Source organism: Eutrigla gurnardus, assembly GCF_963514095.1.
Source record: "Eutrigla gurnardus genome assembly, chromosome: 3".
Classification (NCBI taxonomy): Eukaryota; Metazoa; Chordata; class Actinopteri; order Perciformes; family Triglidae; genus Eutrigla; species Eutrigla gurnardus.
This window is the reverse complement of record NC_139917.1, coordinates 7,213,212-7,237,082: the sequence shown is the minus strand read 5'-3', so window position 1 is coordinate 7,237,082 and position 23,871 is coordinate 7,213,212. Positions and strand designations below refer to the sequence as shown.

At 41.8% G+C, this 23,871-nt stretch overlaps 1 protein-coding gene across 1 annotated transcript; it reads left to right on the top strand.

Annotated features, from left to right (window-relative positions):
• Positions 1-5,294: 5,294 nt before the first annotated feature.
• Positions 5,295-22,299, top strand: gpr108 (G protein-coupled receptor 108). Its single transcript, XM_084006371.1, has 18 exons — positions 5,295-5,720; positions 8,250-8,369; positions 9,087-9,137; positions 10,506-10,597; positions 10,676-10,746; positions 11,477-11,661; positions 11,734-11,796; positions 11,891-11,992; positions 12,061-12,194; positions 13,020-13,095; positions 15,048-15,121; positions 15,200-15,317; positions 15,730-15,860; positions 16,462-16,505; positions 16,588-16,637; positions 17,247-17,330; positions 18,965-19,086; positions 19,900-22,299. The coding sequence occupies exons 1-18, from the start codon at positions 5,622-5,624 to the stop codon at positions 19,985-19,987; spliced, it is 1,704 nt and encodes a 567-aa protein (XP_083862497.1). The 5' UTR covers positions 5,295-5,621; the 3' UTR covers positions 19,988-22,299.
• The last annotated feature ends 1,572 nt before the right edge of the window (positions 22,300-23,871 follow it).

The window sequence follows — 23,871 nt, the reverse complement described above, 5'->3', positions numbered from 1 at the left end:
CAAATATTTTGTTTATAATTTTATGTATCCTAATTGAACCCTTAAAATTGCATGTGTCTTTTGTGTAAATTGTTTTGTTTTGATGTTGTACTACACTTGTTTTTTTTTGTGAAGGAGCTTGAGATTTTGTTTGTATTTTAAAGTGCGTTGTGTAAATTAAATTATTTCAAACAGAATGGGTCCTCGGTACCACTGTGCGTTGAAACCCAGTATTTACAAAAGGCCTGCATGGCAGCATGACTGAGTCAAGCATAGTGCGGGTGCACCGCTCACCACTTTCAAACAGACTGTCCACACTGTTATTTGCAAGTGACACCCACATTCAGGAGCTCCTCCCCATCATCCAACATGTCCATATGTTATTGTTATTCTAGCCATGAAGTTATATTTATTATTCACTCAAATAAAATAAATCCAAATATTTGAAAACCATCAGGAATATTACGCACACTTTACATTAGCCTTTTCACTTGATGTTTTCTGACATGTCTGAGTGTGGTGTGATGGTATGTGGGTGTTTGCACAGCCGTCTGTAGCTTTCCATAGCCACTCCCTCATCCCCCACACCAAGCTCTCGAAACTATGTTGTAGGCTTCTACTGGAGGAAGCTGACTCATTGCGGATCCACAGCAGCTGAGCCCAGAATAACTTGACCGATATGAGGTCACTCAATCTGCTGTCAAAGAAAAACTCGCTTTTTTTAATTCCATTTGCTTAGTTGACTGACTGTTTGCATCTTTTTTTTTTTTTTACTATTCCTTGATGAAAAACAATGAATCAAGCCGCCCAGCATTCTTTGCAGTGTTTCCTACAGTGTGGGTTGCCAGATGAGGTCTGTGTGATTTTAGTTAAGGTCGCTCTACAGACACATTGGCACATATCTTACTTGCCTTGGATTGGGCAGAGGAAGTAAAACCAAGTGAGGTATTGATAGAATCGGATTCGATGAGTGCAGTAACAAGTATAGACAACATACAATCGAAATCTAGGCAAGACATGGCTTGAAATAATCCATATGGTAGTTAGAATTATGAAGATAGGAATAGATACAGTATATCAGGTTTATATTTCTGCACATATTGGACTAGAGGGAAATTAACTATGCAAAAGGAGAAACAAGGAAAAGAGAAGTGTATAATACAGACAGGTAACCAGTCTATCACAGGGCTGACATGTAGAGACAGACAGGTAACCAGTCTATCACAGGGAGACATGTAGAGACAGACAGGTAACCAGTCTATCACAGGACTGACATGTAGAGACAGACAGGTAACCAGTCTATCACAGGGCTGACATGTAGAGACAGACAGGTAACCAGTCTATCACAGGACTGACATGTAGAGACAGACAGGTGACCAGTCTATCACAGGGCTGACATGTAGAGACAGACAGGTAACCAGTCTATCACAGGGAGACATGTAGAGACAGACAGGTAACCAGTCTATCATATGGACACATGTAGAGACAGACAGGTAACCAGTCTATCACAGGGCTGACATGTAGAGACAGACAGGTAACCAGTCTATCACAGGGCTGACGTGTAGAGACAGACAGGTAACCAGTCTATCACAGGGCTGACATGTAGAGACAGACAGGTAACCAGTCTATCACAGGGAGACATGTAGAGACAGACAGGTAACCAGTCTATGACAGGGCTCACACGTAGAGACAGACAGGTAACCAGTCTATCACAGGGAGACATGTAGAGACAGACAGGTAACCAGTCTATCACAGGGCTGACATGTAGAGACAGACAGGTAACCAGTCTATCACAGGGCTGACGTGTAGAGACAGACAGGTAACCAGTCTATCACAGGGAGACATGTAGAGACAGACAGGTAACCAGTCTATCACAGGGCTGAAATGTAGAGACAGACAGGTAACCAGTCTATCACAGGGCTGACATGTAGAGATAGACAGGTAACCAGTCTATCACAGGGCTGACATGTAGAGATAGACAGGTAACCAGTCTATCACAGGGCTGACATGTAGAGACAGACAGGTAACCAGTCTTTTTTTGAATAAAAGTGTGGATATTTTATTAATAGTACATTTTAGTGATTTTGATGTACTTCAAGATAAATTGATTTTACAAAACTTCATTTAACAGCTTAAATCAAAAGTAAAACGTCTCGACTGTTTCAGCAAAGTGAAGAAGACCTAAGGATTTGAGCATTATGATGTTTGCCAGTTTAGCAGGAACCATGTGGCTCCATTCTTAAACAGCTATTACTTCAATGTTATTTTTGTAGCTAAATCATTTTTTCTACTTTGTGTGCTTTTTTAAATAAACACATCCCCTTAGTCTTAGGGGGGGCAGGCATTTAGAATAAATTGGCCTTCTTGTGGCCTCATTGTCTTGCATGGACTGTAGTTAGCAACTAGCCCCTTTTATACTGCCTTTACGTTGTGGGAGTGTCACGACTTTTTCCCACCCCGTTGTCGTGTAAACGCCACCAAGATGGAACAGTACTACCAAACGTTACGCCTCTGAGACGGCAACGGAGGTCGTCACAGAGACGAGGCGAATAATCCTGTTTACATTTTGATTGATTGATTACATATATTATTGTGTCATGCATAATCAATATGCCCAGCCCACAAGGGCTTACAAGACACCAATATTAAACAACAAAAAGACCAGAAACCAAAAGTAGATGCTTAACAATACTAATACTAACAGAATAAACCATCCTGACGTTTCTTCCAGGCTTTTGCAACAAAAGAGGCTAACTTAAAAACATTGAAACATTACATGTGCATACACAAACTCAGCCTTCCTCTTTGATTCATTCACCTTAAAAAAGCTATTTGATATTTGCACACATCTAAAAACCTGTTCTAGAGATCAGCGGATCAGCTGTGATATCGTCCGAAGCTGCAGTCTGTTGTCATTACCTTATGGGTAGCCTGTTTCTTGTGTGTTTTCCTTGTGAGTATTCCTTTCTACATTCCTGCACATTTTATCTGTTTTTTTTTTTTTGGTATTTACTTCTCCCTAGTATTTTCTTGGATTCAATGTTATTATGAAATCCTGGATCCTGTTGGATTGTGTTATAAACACGATTAAAAACATTTCTGAAGACGTGAAATGAGAGGCTGTAATGCGGTAACAAATCGTGTTTCACATTTAATCAAGTCTTTGCCTTAACATCTGTCCTCCTGATGAACCATACATTTGTCTCTTTTCTATGTTTTTCAATGACAGATGGGATGGCCTTGTAAATTATGCAACACTGTTGTACCCTGATATTTACCATTATAGACTGCATCATGGAACCTTTGGACACAGCCATGCCTTGCCTTGTATAAATATAGACTGCCCATGCTCTTTTAAAAACTGGAGTGGCCTCCGATCACACTTCATGACGTCATCCAGAAGTTAATTTTCTTCCCACACCACAAGGGTCTATTTTATTCACCTGCCTATTATGTAAAGCCCTGGATTTCCTAGTGAAAATGATTTTTTAACACGTAGGTCAACATCTGAAGAATAACGAGACTGTGAAGTGTGTCTTTGCAGGGTGCAATCATCGAGCAAAAGTTTATGGGACTTTTGAGACACACAAGCACAGGAAGCATACGCAACATACTTTACAGGATTTCAAACTAGGCATTATCTGCCAAAGGCAGTTAACCGAACCAGAGGAAACAATTGATTTTGAACAGTTTGAAAGCAGTGGGGTTAATTATGAAATCACAAAGTCAAATGCACGGGATGAGGATGAAGAGGAAGAAGGAGGCAATGTAGTTGTCGAGTACATAGCACCATCTTAGTGAAATTAGAAAGTGTTCATAATGTTTCAGTTGGGTGTATTGATGAATTGGTAGATGATCTTCATTTCATAGCAAGTTTTGCTGCCATAACTGTAGTTAAAGATATTGTTGTTTCACATTCAAAGAAAATTTACAAAACCATTGATGACACGTTTGTCACATCTCTAGTGGAAGAATTGTGCAAATCCAATCCCCCAAGCATATCCCTTAGTATGGTGGTCCTCAATTATGGACTAATTCAATGGAATTTACGGGTGGCAGCAAAGTCTCAAATACAAATGAGGAAACTTCCGGACAAAACGTAAAGCACTGGGAAGCCCTGAACTCCTATACATACCCATTAACACAATCAATTACAGTTATATAATCAACTCAGAAAAGCAACTAATTATTTGGTTTCTCAAAATGTCTTCCTGAGCTCTGGAAAACATGAATTTAATGCAAAAAAATTCAGCAAAGTGTATTTAGATTCCATAGGCGATGGAGTGGTCGTATGATTCTGCTGGGTACCTGCTCATGTCCTCATAAAAGGGAATGACAGTGCAGATGAAATAGCCAAAAAAAATTGTGTTGAGGCAATGCTCAAGAAACAAATAACGAAGAAAAGGCACGATGGGATAGGGATAACGGTGGAAGGAAATATTACAGCGTGCAGAAAAAAATGAATGCGCAGGGTGTGTTTAGAGGAAACAGCAGACACTCGACTAAGGTTTATCCACAAAGGATTAAATAAAACATGATTTCTACTCTGGATAAGTATATCAGATGAACGTACTTAATGTAAAATGACAGAGAATGCAGAACATGTGCTTATGCACTTTGGAAAGTACAGGGAAGAGAGGACTAGTTACAAAGATTAGAAAGGCAGGAGGAGAGTGGCACCTTGTGGGAATTATGGGAACAACAGGGTGGCTGTTGTGGAATATTTGAAGGATATAGGATTATTGCATAGTTTAGTGATTCGTTTTTTGTTTATTAATTTATTTTTAATTCATTGAATTGAAGCCTGATGATGTAAAATAGTCCAGGAATAATGTCTCGTTCGACATACTCTTCCGGTATGCACCTTAGAAGTAATGGCTGCAACACACCATACAACTTAAATAAGGAGAACGAACATCATGCTGTATTAAATCAGATTTGAAACTAGAGATTGAAACCATAAACTGGTTGAAACTATGGAAACGTTTCCAGTAACTGTAAAATAAAACATTATTCTAATGCGCCATAATTGTATCTCCACGTGTCACACAAACTCGACATCATATCTCTGCAGACATGGCAACCCGGAGACATCTGACGTGGAGGATCATTCACCACGTGAACACTTTCTGCCGGAAGCTCACTGTCAAAAAACTGAACCATGTGACCACATCTAGGCCACTTAGTACAAGGTAGCGTCATATATGTGGTAGAGGGGAACACGATTGTTTGACAGAGAAATAACACGTTGTTGTGGGTTGTTCACATAGAGAGCTTTTTTAAATCATGTTTTCTAACGGATTTTATTCACGGTATCGCCTTTAGCGTCATATTAATGGCAGCGTACCGAATGTAAGCCGACGGCTCACGCGGTTTGTCCGCACCTTGCTTTAAGTGTTGTTCTTGAATCGCGACCAGGAAGCCAGGCTAGCTGTTACCTTCTGCGATGAAAACACAAAGGAAGCGCAAAACACAACATAAATGGTTCTGATTTGATGACAAACGACGTAATTAAAGAACCGATACACTGAATTTAAAGAATTACATCACTGTAACTCTCCTCGTAAACTGTTCGGACTGCTAGTTAGCTTCCTGTTTATCCATCTGCTAAGATTGTCGCTTGCTAACGTTAGCAGTTAGCGATGGCTAAGGCGCATAGCGGCGGTGTAGTGGCTGGATATCTACTACCACTACTGCTGCTGGCTGGGTGCAACGCGAGGATACACAAACTGACCCTGAAGGTAAGCGCGACTATGTCAGTCTAAATATGATTTTTAACTAGCGAGCTAACGTCGTAGCTAGCTGGTCCTTCAGTATTTCATCAGCTACTAAGCTAGATTGCTTTAATTCACGTTGACAGGCGGTGGTCCGAATGTGGTGTCGTTGTTGTGACAATATAAAACTTAAAGTAAAGTAATAAAACGTCACTTATGAGGATTACACCAGTTAGAATCCTGTCTCCTAGCAGTGGTGGAACGTAACTAAGTACATTTACTCGAGTATTGCACTTAAGTACCCATTTCGAGGTACTTTACTTGAGTATTTTCAGCTACTTTATATTTTCACTGCAATACATCTCAGAGATAAATATAATACTTTTACTGCACTACATTAATCTGAAAACTTTGAATTTTCACATTCAGAATCTTAACAAAATATAATCAACTAATACATAATTAAGACATATTGTCGATTAAATAACCCAATCATATATAAATATGTATAATATAAAGAGATGAACACATTTATGCATGGAAAATTATATCCAAGAATTGAGTGTTATGCCTCACTGTGTGGAGGAGAGTGGGATCAATCTTTTATATGTACTGTATGTCATGTGTAAAACAAAAACAAATATTTAGTTTTAAAGGTCCCATTTTATGAAAAACAGGTTTACTCTGGTTTCTACACCTACAAACTGGTCTTCCCTGAGCCTGTCAACTCACAGAATGAGGAAAACAAGCGACTCCTGCATGGTCTCTGCAGCCCCCCCACTGGTACAACGGCGCTCCTACAGGCTGTTCAGATTCAGATCCTGTTGTTACGTAACGAAGGGATTCCTTTGCATCGCTGCGATGATAGGAGATATCCGAGAGGGGGCGTTCATGACCGAGGTGAAGTTCGGTGTGTACCTGCTGTGAGACAGCAGTGAGATAACGGTGTTTCACAATGTCGTCCCTCAGAGCTAGACACACAGATTGCTCTGTTATTGGTTGTACAAATCAACATAAGTGCTTATATTCTGTCCCAGCTACAGAAGAGACGGTGGTTGCGTTTCATTTTTAATGACAATGTGCCGGCTACGGTTCGTGTTAGCTTGTATGTGTGTGCTAACCACTTCACATCGGGCTGCTTCAGTAATGAGGGTCAGTACAAAGCTGGCTTTGCCTTGTAAAAGGATCTGTCCCGACCATACAGGACCCAGCAACTTCACCAGAGCCACATAGGCGAGTGATAGCGATATATCGGCGCATGCTACCGCTAGCTTAAGCTGCATCCTCTCCATTACTCTCCAAGTAGGCGATGACAGACGGAGCTCATTAGCATTTAAAGGTGCAGACACAGAAACAGCCTGTTCTCAGCCGAGCTCATTTGAGCAACTTTAAGACAGCTGAAATTAAGGACCATGGATGGGTTTGGGGCAATGCATATTGAATCCAGTGTTGTTGGACCTCTGACAGCTGTGTGAAATTGAGGAAAATCAGTATAATATGGTACCTTTAAATGATCTTACTGCTATTTTAAGAACAATACATTGTGAACCTACAATTTGTTAAACAAATCTTCAAAATTAACAGGATATGAAATTCAAGTGGAAATGTGAAAATAATTCACCCTCCTTAAATCCTACGGGTAAACATACAGACGCTAAGTGTAAGCCAATAGGTGGAACTAGTATCTGGCATGAATCGATAATTGACTGCTGAAAATGGCTGAAAGCTACGAAAAAGAAACCTTCCTTATCCTGCGATAATATCAACAAAAATTATATATAAACGAAAAAGACACTCTCAGTTGTGAATATCACCATATATCAAGTAGATCAAATCAAACCGAGGCTGCGGTCGAAAAGTCTTTTTCTCTGAGGAAGGATCCTAACGGGACAAATGACCTGAAGTATCCAAGTACCAGCCATGATACGAGCTGTTGGAATCCTCTAAATGTTAAGGAAAGGAGCTTCGCTGCTACCTTTCATATCTCCTTCAGCCTAGGAAACATCAGACCTTCCAAACCACACAATTCTTTGACAGTAACATTTAAAGTGACGCACAACTTGGCCATTCATGAAAACAGACGAAATGCCTATTTGCATTTTTAATTATTTTTAATTATTATTATTATTATTAAGGAATGTTGATTCTGCCTTCAGAGTTGTGTAGTACAAACTACAATGAAGGAACAGACCAATTTCCAGCCTGCTATCACTATTAGAACAGAAGTTATGGGCCTCCAAAAATGCCAAAAAATGAAATCAAAAGGGGCGTGGCACTTGAAATTCAAACGCAGACTGCTAGACCTGTTGGTTGGTTCCATGCTCTGTCACTTCCCCAGAGCCCCTTTTAATACGTACAAGGAAAATAAAGACAAAAGATATTGGATAAAAATAATTATTATTATGAAGTGGGTCATTCTCTGTAATGACTACTTTTACTTTGGGAACCTCATTAGTACTTTTACTGAAGTAAGATTTAGTACGCACTTCTTTTTCCTTTACAAGTATTTCTACACTGTGTAATTGTTGGTCACTTTTTATTTGTTCTCCTTCCCAGAATGAAACTCGGTTCGCTGTCGACCTCAACAACTTTGGTTTCTATGCTAACGGGACTCTGGACGTCACCCTGCTTTCTCTGCGTCTCCCAGAGCAGCTGGTCAACTACAGCCTCTACCCTGTAAGTGTGTGTGTGTGTGTGTTTCATTATCAGTCTCTTTTCTAGATAAGTTAGATCCACCACACAGCTCTGATGTAAAAATAAAAGCTACTTGATGATCGTCTGCTGACGAACACTTAAGCATATAAAAGGCCTGCAGTGGTCACTCCACATGAAATCCACCAGAGGCTACATGACATCACTTCCTGTAAACCTGTCGGAGAACAATGAGGCTCTGTTATACCTGAATATTCTCTGGTCTGGCTCAGATAAGAACTTGTTAGCGTGTTGGTCACTACTGAGACGTCGCCTTCATTTCACCTGTCTGTCATCTGCTCAGAGTATATTAATGATTGTATTCATTTTTAGCAGCGGTGCATGAATATAGAGGTCAGGTCATAGAGGTCATAAACGCTGTCCGTACTTTGGATCGCATGTTGGTTACAGGTGAATGTTTGTCTTGTTGCTCTGCTTTTAAGGCAACAGAGCAACTACTGTAAAGCATTGAAAGTAGTTTGTAGCGGGTATGACCGGGGCCTGACGGTAACCAGCACTAGTGAACTATCGGGCCGAGTGAACTTGCATTCTAGCTTGGTTTCACCGGGAGTGCTTATTTTACCTGGAAGTTCTCTTCAATGGAGCCACAGTGATAATATATGAAGTGTTGAATGATGACGCTGTATACATATTGTATTTCTAGTGAAAATCCTTGGCTGAGCACATTTCTCTCCTCTTTAGGTTGGTTTCACCCTCTCCAGGTCTCGTGTGAATGGAGTCTTGTCCTACACTGTGAGTACATCAATCACAAATGTTATAGGGATGGGACTAGGGGGGCGATTCTTAGATGCATCGCGATGAGGATGTGGACGATTCTGAATCGATTCACAAATATCAAAAATCGATTATTTTTATTCCATATTGTTGACGGAATGCAAAAGGCGGAACTCTGAAATGCAGCGCCCGGACATTCTGTGGCTGCATTCACAGCAGCGGTTGCTATCAAAAAAACACGTTGTGACTTAATTACAATTCACGGATAAAGAGGATGCAGAAGTTATGACGAAAAAGCCTGAAGTCATGGTTTGTTAAGTCTGTCCGTTAAGACCATTTGCAAATAACTTTAAAAATGCTTGTTTTTGCGTTCGGCTCGCTCAGAGCTAAGCTAGGCCAATACCGTAGTGGCTACGTGAACATGGAACATAACATCGTCTCGGCATAAACACGGCAGCAACCTTGTTTGTTCCACGGACAGTCTCTGGTTTTACGCCGCCGGGAGACCACAGACCGCTGTGATGTGTTGAAATGCTAGCTGCATTGATTATTGCATTGAAATATTTTTATTTGTCTCTATGTGACGAAGGAATTGGATCTAAAAGATGAGAAATGTGTGATCCCTCATAGTGAGGCATTTGATGGAATGACCCATTGGCTACAGTATACTGTTTTTCTCTCAGGGATGTAACTGGAGGATTTTGTGTTCGTAGAAAGTCATATTTACTTTCGACAAAGAAAATCCATTTTTAATAACCTATGAGAGAAGACAATTAACCTGTTGATGTACTTTAATGATTATCACAAAAGAAGCAAGTGACTAGCAGACTCAGATTTAATTTTTTGTATTTTTAAATCATTCATGGAAATTTACACAAAAATTGTTGCAAATGCATCAATAATCGCTTTATAATCGAATCGTTGACCTCTGAATAATAATCGAATTGGAGGTGCCAAGAGATTCCCACCCCTCGATGGGACAATATAGGATTTTATCGAGTATCATGATGTAAAATGCTCAGTAATTTGATGGTGAACTTTCATTATCAGGATAATCATAAATATCGTCACAAGAGACTTGAACGAAGCTCGACCGCTTTATAGATTTATAGAGCGCTCACTGTCATGGTGTCATGGAACTAATACATTTTATGTATTTAGTAACGAAGGGAGAACTTACGATTTAAGATTATTTCATATTCACTAAAAAGCATTTTAAAAGTTTTAACCACATTTTGATGATTAACGCAGTGCACTCATGGTTATCAGAATTGTTGTAATTATTTAGGCTGTTACGCTGTCAATGTATTTGTGTTGTGAATTCAAGCTACTGCTACATCAGGTCATTGGTGTTTTAGGGTGTGATTATTTGACTTTCTTCCCCAGGCGGAGGAGACCGAGACATGTCCGCTCACCATCACAAAGTTCAACACCAATGAGCCACTCATTCTTTTTCTTATTGATGTCAACACGCTCAGGTGTGTATATTTCAGCAACAATGTGTGTTACTGCTCCCCGGCACGTGGAGAATGACTGTACGTTGTGTGTTTGTGTAGTGTTAACGTCAGAGCAATGGGGGACCAAGACAACATCCTGGTAGCAAAGCCAAAGCCTGAAACGTCGAAAGGTCAGTGCTGCTTGAAACCGCTCAGAAAAGCTTCCCTTTGCAATTGCATTTAAAGTGATAATTGTGATGCTTAGCAGTGGGGTGGATCTTCACCAGGAGATGGAGAAACAGATCAGAGTATCTACATGGAAGCAAAGCCATGTACTGCTGAGGACATATTTGAGACACCTAAAGCAATCAATATCCGTTCAAGTGGACGCTGGATTTTGAATATTTTCCCCTCTTCGGGTTGCGATCACACAGCTCTTTCTGATGGGGAACTGAACATTATCTTTGCTCTGTTCAATCACACCAGACTCCATTGACAAAAATAGGGAGTTACTGGTGTACTGCTGTCTCAATCACGCAGTTAGATGGTGTTATTTTTTTATAGGGTTAGTCTGGATTCATCACACAATATCACAAACTCACCGACAGAGGCAGCGTTAGACCAGAAACTCCTGTGTTCCATGAGGTAAAACTATTGTTTTTATCAATGGAGTCTCGTCCACAGTAGTACATTGCTTTGCTCAAGTCTGTCCACTACTGTAGGTAATACACTGACGATGGAGAAGTACTTACATACAACCATGACTAAACATCACAACTATCCCTTTAGGGACTAGAATAAATGATGGAATCATTTTAAACACACTGTACTTTGAAAATAATTTTGAAATCGCTCCATTCTGCCACCATGGATCATGGCTTGGTATCTGGGTCATCCTGTACCTGTATTTGTCTCCTGTAGGTCCGAGGAAAACCAGGCAGGCTTCTGCAAAACCTGATGTTACACCAGATTCACATCATAAACTATCAACAAATGAGCACACCGAATTAGTGAAGGAGTTGATTCCAAATAAAAAGGAAGTTGAGTCTGCGGGTCAGAATAAAGATCAGACAGAAGAAAAGCCGGAGGAGGAAAGTGAATTCCAGGTGAGAGGTGTTTGTGTGCCTCTTTGTGGAATCTATTCATGAAATCAACTTATAATCTGTATTCTCTTCCAGCTGGAGAAGACCAAACAGCTAACTTTAGCACTGGACAAAGTTAACGGCTCCTACAACTTCAGTGTAAGCATGCTGTTCGTAACCATTGTATGGGATTTCAAACGATGTTTGATGTGGTTTCCTGCTGCATAACGCATTGTCTGTCGCTCTTCCTCAGTTTCACATGGTGGTTGGCCTGCTGGCCGAAGGTCTGTACAGCCTCAAGTTCCACTACTGTCAGAACAGGATGCCTGGAATCAAATTGCCCTACTCCTTCGCTGTAAGTTGACTATGTTTACGTGTCATACTCGGTGTGTGCATGTGCTCACATGGATGTGTCCTCTACAGGTGGAAGTGACGGAGAAAAATCCAGGCGGCTACCTGTCTGCCGCAGAGATTCCTCTGTCTCGCCTTTACATCGGTATGGCCGGAGTCTTCTTCACTGCTGCCATGGTGTGGGTGTACACGCTCATGAAGCACAGGTATGCATGCAGGAACATGACATGAAAGCATACAGGATTGTGTCGCGCAATCTCACAGCTTCCTCATTTAAAAATGTGAGAACTCTTTTCAGATTCGTGTGACATTGTTAACAGTCTACACTAGAGTTTTCACAATACTAGAATGTCAAACTCGATACCAATACCCAGAAAAATACTCTATACCATTTTCAAAACCATGGGGAGAAAATTACAAAAAAATTAAGAAAGAGAATTTTGTTTAACCAAATCAGTTCCACAGTTAAAAGAAATATTAAAGTTAAAAAAAAAAAAGCTCGGACCCAGAGGAGAATAGTGCTGGTCCACCTTACAGGTCAGCCCACCTTAACTGTTGCTGAGCTGGAGTTTTTATCCCTGAGCTAGTAGCTAATGTCAGGGCTAACTACTGCAATCACAGCTGTAACGGCGTCACATGCTACATTTATTGCTTCAATCACAGCTATAACGGCGTCACATGCTACATTTACAGCTATTCACAGCCCGTTCTCTCCTTAAGTGCGCTGGAGCTGCTGACTTAATACACACACACACACACACACACACACACACACACTCTCTCTCTCTCTCTCTCTCTCTCTCTCTCTCTCTCTCTCTCTCTCTCTCTCCTTATTGATAGTTCCATCTTTGTTTTTGCGTTAATGCATTAACCCAAGAAACAAATCTACTTGCATTAAGGTGTTAATTTTGACAGCCCTTGTTAAAACACAACATACTGGACCTCAAAACAGAGATGGGGGGGGAGGGGGGGGACACAATCTAAAACTATCTAACCCATTCAACCATTGCCACCTTTGTGTTTTCTTCCAGGTACAGTGTGTTTAAGATCCACTGGTTGATGGCAGCTCTGGCCTTCACCAAGTCCACATCATTGGTCTTCCATAGTGTAAGTGCACTCCATGTTATCACCATATCATGTCTATTGACCGATGTCCGAGGCTTATGGTTATGGCGTTGGAGTGAGCAGTCAGGTTTCCTTGTCCCTCCCCGCTCATTACTTTACTGCTTGTCACTCACCTCTCCAGGATACACAAAGTTACTGCCCAAACTTGAAAACAAAAGCCTTATAGCCCAGTATTTCTCAAAGTCTTTTAGTCATTCCCCACTTTGGAGGGGGGGGGGGGGGGGGGGGTATTTTCTTTTTATAACCTGTTCCGTCCAACAATTTCGGCAAATAGTATGAAAACGCTACATGCACTGTTGTGTCATACAGGTTTTGCTCTTAAAAGGAGGAGTCTAAAATACTCCTGTTGCATGCTTCACATTTTGTTTATTATTGAGCAAGGCGATCCGAACAAGGAGGGTGAAGTGAAGAGATAAAAGAAAACAGAAAGAGGGGAGAGAAAAATGGGGAGAAACAGCACCTGTCAGCGTACCAGTTGTGTTGCTGGTGTTTCTTGACATTTCGATTCTGAACGACGATGTTTGGACTGTAAGGGCGTTTTCACACCTGTGGTTCGTTTGCTCTGGTCCGAATCAGGGACCAACTTGTTACAATGTTGCAAATTGCCTCGAGTTTGGTTTGTGTTCACACGGCAGCATTCACAAGCGGACCAAAATGTTTGATGCGCGGGGAAACTCCTCTCTAATTGGTCGGAATTTCCTCGTGGGGAAACTCCCGGAAGTAAACAAAGAAGAACGGCCTCCAGAGCGCTACTTTTCAATTTTACAATGGAGGGAAAGCTACTCGGGTTGCTCTTGGCCCTGGTCATCGTGTATTACGTTGTTTGCACTTATCACTGTAGGCAAACGGTACTGTTTGAAAATGAGGCAAGGCTGCCTGGTTCACACCGGCCGCGGAAGCGCCGCAATTAGGCGCGTAGCGGAGCCCGCTTCCTTTCGGCGCCCCTGTTAAGCGATATTTAATAAATGTGAAGAGTAGATAAACAAATATGTGTATTTCAACGGTTCTCTCTCTCTCTCTCTCTCTCTCTCTCTCTCTCTCTCTCTCTCTCTCTCTCTGAACGGATAATTACAAGAAGTGTTCAAACTTCTTGGTTACAGAAATATGGCGTATTAATTTTATGGGGTTATTTACTTCATAATGAAAAAAATAGCTCTGAACAACAGCTGAGCAGAAGTGCTTGTGGACCGTCGCGGAGAAATACGTGTCTGGTGTGAACAGGGGGGCAGCGGACCACGCGCGATTTTCGTCTGCGCGCCGCACCGCTGCGCTTCCACGGCCGGTGTGAACCCGGCGTTCCTCCTGAACTGTGACATGCTCATCAGCACAGCGCAGCTGGCTACAGGAGGTGGTTTAGTCCAAAACAGGCTCAATGCGCCCGCAGTTGGGTCGGATCGAGGTTGGATCATGTTCTCACCACAATCGAACCGCACCAGAGTTCGTTTGGAACCGGACCGAGACCACCCCTTCCAGGAGGTCTCGGTGCGGTTGTTTTGGTCCGCACCCGAGTGCGATTGATGTGTTCACACCTTCCCAAACGAACCGCACCAAGGGGGGAAACGCTCCAGGATTCGATTCAACCGAACTAAACAAGGCAGGTGTGAAAACGCCCTAAAAGCTGCGTTCACAGCCAGGCTCTGGCCGTACTCTTTGCAGTAAATGCATAATGCATACTGGAGAGCGAATCACACGACCGGGCATCTTACGGCGTCAGGGGAGAAAGGTCGTGAAGCGGTTAACTCTGCTAATGATGTCGTGTCTGTGGTGGGACAGGTGTTATGGCCTCAGCACCTTTCTGGATGAAAATGCATAGTAGGAGTACCCGTGCAACCAAGGAGCATTGTTAGTCGCACTTCACTGGTTTTTCGTCGCAGGTGTGCCCAAAATGGTCGCCCTGAACTTTGTGTTGATGTGGAGCTCTCTGTGTCTCTCAGATCAACTATCACTTCATCAACACTGAGGGGCATCCTATTGAAGGCTGGGCCGTCATGTATTACATCACACACCTGTAAGTAGAGTTGCTTCACTATCTGAAATTTATTTGGGATATGTTGGCACAGTATGTTTGTATTAATGCACTTTCCAGGCTCAAGGGGGCGCTCCTGTTCATCACTCTGGCACTGATCGGAACCGGCTGGGCTTTTGTTAAATACATCCTGTCTGACAAGGAGAAGAAGATCTTCATGATCGTCATCCCTCTGCAGGTGCGTGTGCATAACAACCAGTCAGTCCCTCCAGGATGAATCAGCCTTGCTGAGGGTTTGTTGGAAACCACAAATCTCAGCAGTGATCCAGATCAGACTGGAGACGTAACCACAGATGGATCAGTAGGACTTACCGTCGTTTTAAACAGAAAACACGTTATATTGTCACATTAAATGGAAAGACAGGAAATAGGAAACTCTCAGGTGATTTCCTGCCAGATGACGCATCCATTCAGGATGTTTGTTTGGACAACAGCGTTTCCCTGAGTGTTGTTTTCAGGCCTGGTGGTAGCCACTCCAAAATTGCAAGTTTGAGCATGATTTGTTAAACTTGCGATAATTGTTGCAACTTGTTGGACAGGCTGAGCAGTAGCCGTTGTTTCCCCTCAGTGAATGTGTACGTCCTCCTCAGGTCCTGGCTAATGTGGCCTACATCATCATCGAGTCCACGGAGGAAGGCTCCAGTGAATACTATCTGTGGAAGGAGATTCTCTTTCTGGTCGACCTCATCTGCTGCGGAGCCATCCTCTTCCCCGTTGTCTGGTCAGTGTGTGTGCTCTCTCTAATGTGTATCAGTTACATTTTCCATTTTAAAAGCTGTTGAAAAACAACATCTAGTTTTGAGACTGGTGGTATAAGAGCTTAGTGACAGCTGTTGGAAACGGGTAAGTCTACCAGGAGTGAGAAAATAAAGTCCAAAATCTCCAGATACAAATTACCATTTCAATCAATTTAATTTCAATATCCCACACATCTCCACACTAGCTAATTCCTTGTCTTTTCAACGGTGTCCTCGTTGTTTGAGATTTGCACTGTTCATCAGGGTGTCTTCATATGTAACGATTGATTGAATGTTCCCGACGTCATGTTTTCTTTTAACTCACTGATGTTCACCGCTGCCGTGACATTAGCACGTTTCCAGCCACATGATTGGTTCGGCACGGTGCTATACTCATTATCATCAGCTGTTCGTCTTGTATGTCAAAACATGGAAGGAATCATTTAAATCAAAATATTTCTATTGAGGAAAAGTTATATTGCGATAATTATCGTTTTATCACCCAGCCCTATCTAAGTCACAACTTTGGTTTTGTCAGGAATGTGCAGACGAATTTACCCTTCTCAAACATACCTGTCTTTATAGGTCCATCCGTCATCTACAGGAGGCCTCCAGCACTGACGGCAAAGGTGGGAATCCTGATCGGTTAAAGTCGAAACGTTTTCTGAGACTGTAATTTATTTCATTAAATCTGGTCTGTGTCTCTTCCAGCTGCCATGAACTTGGAGAAGCTCAAACTCTTCCGGCATTATTATGTGATGGTAAGAAGGAAATCAGCTCTGCAGTATTTTTTTTAATACATCAATGGAGGAATGGACTAACAAGGCAGATTATCAATTTCCATCAACATACAATAGGCGTGAGACCAAATATACAGATTAAAGGAAAACACGAACAGTATATTCTGTACGCTTTCATACTTATAGGCCTAAAGCAGCATAACTAAGAGCTGGTTCAAGGCAAACCTGAGCCAGCCCTAACTATAAGTGTTGTCAAAGAGGAACGTTTTTAAGCCTTCTCTTAAATGTGGGAACGGTGTCTGCCTCCAGAACCAGAACCGGTTCCGTCCGTCCATCCGTCTATCCGTCCATTTTTAGATTGTAAGTGAAACTGAAATGTCCAGCTACCATTGAAAGCAAACATTTACTACTGAAGTTGTTCATGTATTTCTTGAATATTTTTTATTTTATTATGACGTCATCGCTGTAGAGTCACAACAGAAGCTTTGCTAAAAACCTCACATACTCTTTGACCTCTTTCTCAATCTACACTATTGTTCATGATTAGAAGGGGAAAATTAAAAACTGCATTAGATCAAGCATCCAACTGCCAACTTTGGGATTTACAAACATCTGTTTTCCTCTCTTTAGATTGTGTGTTACATCTACTTCACAAGGATCATAGCCATCCTGCTCAAGGTCACAATGCCCTTCCAGTGGCAGTGGTGCTACGAGGTAAGAACCACTTTGTCACTTTAATGAGTGCTTGTTTGTCAGAGACATCCTGTGATAACTGGAAGTTTGACTTGGATATATGCCAGTAGGATGTTTGCAAACACATGATGTATGATTCACGATCACCAGAGGATCAGTTGTCCAGTTGGACATGTGCATTCAAAAGTTTAGAGAAGGTCAAATCAAGTTCACCTGTAAAGGTTTTAGTGCATTTTAGGTTCATCCTGGAATTTCACCTGAAAGCGGAATATCCCTGACTTTTTGCGAGTAGTGTAGTTTTCTCAAAAAATATTTTTTTCACTCTAATTCTCTCCTCTCTAGCATGACAGTGAGCTAGACAGCTTTTTTAAGTCACTTGTAATTATATTTACAGTTTCCCAATAACGAAATTCACCATGATTGATTACGGTGAGTGTGATAAAATCCTATATGGTCCCATCACTACTGTGAGCTGTATTTATCTATATTATACAGGGTGGCCAACCAGTCCACCATGAAGAGCCAAAAAAAAACCCAGCATACGGATGCCCAAACAGTGACATATAAGTAAATGCTACACTAAGGCTGTCATTTCCAACCTCCACATGGACATTAAAATATCCCACAGTAATTACTTGATCTCATTTAAGGACTAAACTTGATAGAAACTCAGAATTCAGAATATGGATCAGCAGCACGATACACTATAACAAACCGAATTGACTGCGTTGTTTCACAGTTTGGTTAAGAAAAACTAAGAATCAGGCTCTCAAATGAGTTATTATAGTTTAGTTTTGGTTTCGGGTTGATTGATCGGCTTGAATAAAATATGGCTGCAACTCCTCCTCCACGTCTGCTGCCTCAAGATATGAGTATGAATATGACTGAGGAAGCAAACGGTCTTCATCACGCAGCCAGGTTTCAGTCAGACAGAATAAATCAATATGATTATCTGATATTAAATCATTGACTAATACTGCTTTAGATGAGAGCGATCTAATGATCAAGAGTCCACATTGAATTCTCCTATTTTGTTGTACTACATCAGAAGTGCTAAATTTTCTTAGGTTTTCATGTGAAATCCCTCTTCTGTTGGACCGAATTTATTGAAGTGGACAGAACAGAATCTGTCCTTATGCGTTTTAGCATGAGCAGTGTTTCAAACCACCTGATATGAAGCCCACGTCCCTGAGTGCTTCGTACATTCTCTGAAAAATGTCGTCTGCTACTCTGACAGACGTTTTGACGTTCCTGACCTTTGTAAGCTGGAGTGAGGTGAAGTGGCGCTCTGGGATTGAAGCTTTAAAATGCGTCAGTGTTGTGCAGAATGTCCTGTGCCTTTTTCATATTTCTGCCTAGCTTTACGTTTTCCTGGCTCTGCCATGGCGATCCAGTCAGTAGTGCTAGCCTAGCTGGACTTCTGAGTCTGCACGTTATGTTGTGTTGCATGTCTAGCTACATTACTTTAGGGAAATTCTGCTATTTCACATGACCAAATAATTTTTAATTTTAAAAATATTGGCAACTTTGACAGTATTGTCACATATTCAATGTGACATTTTGATTAATCAGAAGCATAGATCAGCAAACGCCTGATCTATATCATTGATGCATTGATGTCTCCCTGACGTTTCTCTCTCCTGGTCTTTCTTCAGTTTCTGGTGGAGGTGTCCACTCTCATCTTCTTTGTGTTGACGGGCTACAAGTTCAGACCAGCATCCAACAACCCTTACCTCCAGCTTCCCCAGGATGAGGAGGACGTTGAGATGGATGAAGTGTGAGCACCCTGTTATTAACTCTTAACAGTTACAAAAACAAGTTACAGTATGCAACAGGAGTACACCCTGGTGATTACTTAAATGTCAAATGATTCAAAATGTCATCACCTCTCAATAATGCATTATTTTGTAGTAGTATAGTTGACAAGTAGAGTATTTCCTCAGATGAACAATCAAAATACTTGAGAATGACTATATTGAAAATACAGGCCTCAAAGTAGAAAGTCAATGCAACAAAAGTGAAAGAAAATTGAGCACACCATGAACATGGTTATAAAATGACCTGAGAACACCATAACTTTTTTTTATTTTGGACCTATGAGCTGTCTATCTGCATGTCTGCGTCATGATTCCACATGGGAAGTAATTGCCAGAGGAATTGAAAAAGCTGATTGTGAGACTTCACAAAGATGGAAGAGGATACAGGAAGACCCGTGACCAGCTAAAAATGTGGTTCCTCCACATAGTCCGGTCTGGTGTCTGGACTAATGTGAGCTACTATCGTAGACCTCTGGGGGACCACAGATACAGGAGACATTTGTTTGTTTCCTCCTCAGGATTCAGAGGGGAGGATGACCTCAACACTGATCATCTTTAGAGACACAGAGTCACACAAATTTCTCGCCTGAGTTGAAATATTTATTTTGCATGTGTTCACATGTTCGTCTTTGCACCGAATTTGTATTCAGTTGCAAACAATTCCTTGGTATTTGGTGTGAACTCAACATTGGGATGAACGTGGGGAGAAAACAATGGATCAGCAGTGTCTCTGTAAGTAGTGATTGATCTCTTCCGTTTCCCTCTGTATGCAGAGTGACTGAGTCTGGTGCACTGGAGGGCATTTCCAAAGTCAAGAAAACATGTAACGGACGCGAGCGCCAGAAAGAGTCCACCTTGTGAGCAGGAAGCTGCACCTTTGGTGGCGGAGGGAGGACCCACTTAACATCCCCAGACCAGCTGGTATAAATGGGTGCACACGGACCAAGACCCCCTCTTCCTCCAGTGACGACTTCCCCTTTGAAACTCTTGGAGTGGTTGCAGTGGTTGTGTCCACTGTCTGGCTATGCAAAAAACCCTTGTTCTGGACCCAGAACCTGCTGAAGGGTTCAGAAGGAGACGAGCTGCTGCCACATGGACGGTGGACAAGTGGAAAGGAGCTCTGACCTTCTTTTATTTCTGTCTCTCTCCAAAGATCATTATCGTTTTAGAGAAAGACTTGCTTTCCGCTCTGTTCATATCGGCTATTTAAAACGGTACTTCTGCGAGCCTCTTAGTTGAACCTTAATGTGTGTGATGTGAGTTCATGTGCGTGTGTGTGTTTGATGGGAGTGTGTGTGTGTCTGTGTGTGACGGCCCGTACTCAGGTAAAAGGCTAATGAGTATATTTAACATTAAGTCACAGATGTTAACACTTCTTTTTCTGTGATGTTCCATTGCTTATTATACAATTTCAACACCACACAGTATGCTGTAGAGGCTAAGCCCCGCCCCTTCCTGTGTGCCCCATGGGACCTCATTCCAGAATAAATATACAAAGAAGTGTGCTAAACTAAATGGTCATAGGTTTGTCATCTTATCATTTAGTTTAGTGTGAAAAGGCCACCAATATGTCCATGACCTCGTCTTACTAGCTAGCTAACTTAGCTAGGTACGTCACCAACACAATCATTAGCTTGTCTTGCTAACTTAGCTACTTTATCTTAGCTGATGTGTTTTATCCAGCGACTCTTTTTATCAGCAGGAAGAGAGAGCAGGAGCGAGTAACGTTACTTCCTGATACACAGAGACTTGCCACTTACCCCCCTGTTGGTGGAAACTCTTTACTAAGACGGATTTAGTCTGATACTTCAGCAGGTAGAACACAACATGAGACTTTATTATCTTTAAACTGATAAACATCATGTGTTTCTACCTACATATTTATGTTGAAATAAGGTTCCATGGCAGACACAGGAAGGGGCGGGGCTTAGCCTCTCTGTTACTTTGTTCCTCATATATTGAAATATATGGAAGAGGTTGTATATTTCAATATATCTACTTATTGCATATTGAACATATGTTTCAGTATTCCTGTATATTTTGGAGAGGTCAGAGGTCCTCCCAGTCCGTCTCATGTACCGCTGCTGTAAGTTAGTGCTTTAGTGGTTGTGAACTCGGCCCAGACGGTGACATGATGGTGGGATGTTTTCCTCGTCCTCAGTCTGGGCAGAGAAGTGACCCACCGGATCATTTTTCAATTTGTCTTTGGCTTTGGGTTTTACCTTTGTGCTCTTGATGTGAAGCTTATTTTATTACTTATTGACGATTTATTGGGGAAAGATAAGAACACATGTGCAGCCAGGGCGGGTTAGATGGCCATTGTAAATAGTTGACAGATATTCTTATTTCCTAAGAACTGCAGAGGCTTTATAGACAGACATTCAGACAGTAAGAACTTTAAAAATACAAAGGGAGTAGAACGGACATTCAGCTGTTTTCACGAGTCATGTGACTAGGACAAAAGAAACTGGTGACTGTTGTGCATTTTCACCATAACAACTAACATGTGTGGAGCTGTAAAGTGATGTCACAGCTCACCAGAAAAAGAGGATGCAGCTCTGGAGACAGCTGGCTGGCTAGGTGCTAGGCAGCTAGGAGGATAGCTAGCTAGCTTAGTATCTAGGTAACTAGTTAGCTAGGTGTCTTGGCAGCTAGCTAGACAAGTAGCTAGCTAAGTATTGTGTCCTTCTCTGCAGCAGTGGAGACAAATGTTTATTTGCATCACTGCTAGATGCATGGCGTGGGGAGGGATCTTACAGAGCAATGACGCAGTGAAAGCAAACGTTACGACTCCACCTATGGATGTTACAGGAAACGATGTACAATGAGTCCAACGCTTGACATAAGTCAGTTTACAGAGGTGGCCCGCTACAATGGTCGCTATGGCAACGGAACACAAAATGGCTGCCTCTGTCAATCCTGCTACATTGAGTTGAATGGGAATGTCCCTTCTACTCCTGTTTTATATCTAGGATTATGACGCAGGTTCAGTTACAGTGATTCTTTTTAAAAGGCGAAGGCAAGGAGTGAATGTGAGGGACGATGTGAAGACTGCTGAGATGTAACCAGACACATCTGTACAGGCGTGACGGAGCCACACACTGTTAACACCAGTCCAAAAGGTTTGGTTGTCTGTGACTGTCACAATAAAGCTGATGTTCTCAATTGAAGAATTTAAAGTTGTCTTCTTTTGCGATTTTACCCCTTTGTGCCCATGACTGAAGTATCCTCTGGTTTTGTCGAAGCTCAAAACTGAAGAAATGTGTGGCTAAAAGTGTCTGAAAATCAGTTTTAGCCTTTTTCATCATTCTTAAAAATTCTGACTTTAACTATTGATAAAAACTGGGATTTATCCTGTTATCTAAAAATGTAGTTCTACAGCCGACGCAGCATAATCTGGCTGCATTCCCCAAGCGGACTACTTTAGGACCATATGGCTACCACGTAGACGTGTATTTAGGCAAGTTACAAGCATATAATGACCCGGAACACAAGAACAGACACGAGAAGAGAACTTACACTGATGATGTGAAGAAATAGAACTGAGTCCCTCTTCTACTGGTCCACTTTAAGGAGACTGAGTTTGGTTTGTTTAAAGAGGACAATATGTAAAAACACCCTTATTCTCAATGCTAACTTAGGGATTTTTCACGTATAGTTGCTTGGCCAGACTTCTGCCCCATACTACTCACCGAAATCTTCTCTCCAGACACGCGCTGCCAAATTACACTGCCTCTTTTGACTCCTCTCCTCTCACACAGGTGCAATCACTCACACCCGACCCCTTCAATCACACTCTCGTCTAAACATCTCTCTCTACATTCCTCCCTTCCTGAAACGTGACTCGTCCCTGATTCAAAACATGTCATAGAACAGGATAAGGGTAAGACCTTATCAGGGCTGAGGTGTTCCAGTGATGAACTAAGGTGAGAGGGATCCCAGGAAGACACCCCAACCACACCAAAGTCATGCACAAACAAAAGAAGGAAAACTAAACTCAGAGATTAAAAGGGGGAAACCACCCCCAAGGACACCAGGGACACCACATGTGGCACTCAGCACCTGGAAGGACAAGAGGAAAACAGTTAGTGGGGTTCATCCACAATCAAAACACATTCACAAATAACAAAACATATAACAAACTTATATGGCTGACATCCAAGAGTTTTCAAATCCAATTAAACTGAAATCATATAAGCTGCCAATATTTATGATTAACCAAAATAAACAAGAAATTTCAACCACAAAAAGTAGCAATTTATATAAACAAATGAATGCATCATAATCCAAACTAAATAGAAAGAGGGAATGCACCCCACAGCTCATGCACACAATTAAAATGTGTGGGCGCCAAATGTGTATTTAGCAGAATGACGCAGCGGAGCCCAATAGCCATATGATTGCAGGTCCATTTACCACGTGTCAATCTGGTGCAATGTGAGGTGAGTTCTCCCAATACAACAGATTATGGATAGCAGCCAATTCAAGGGCTTGAAGCCTCTCTCAGGTAACCCAAGATGTGTCAACAGCGTATCAGCTGTCCAAAGCAACTGTGGGACACCCCTTGGCTCTGCCCCCACCCCCCTCCCCCATATGTTCCGCCTTACTACCTACTTCAATATTAAGAACTGGTACATGTAAGCGAGAGCACATTTCCCCTGTACTGGCTTCCCTCCACTGGCTTCCTGTGCGTTTTTGCAGAAAAGATTTGGGAACCACTGCCTTAATCGTTATCAGAAACCCCC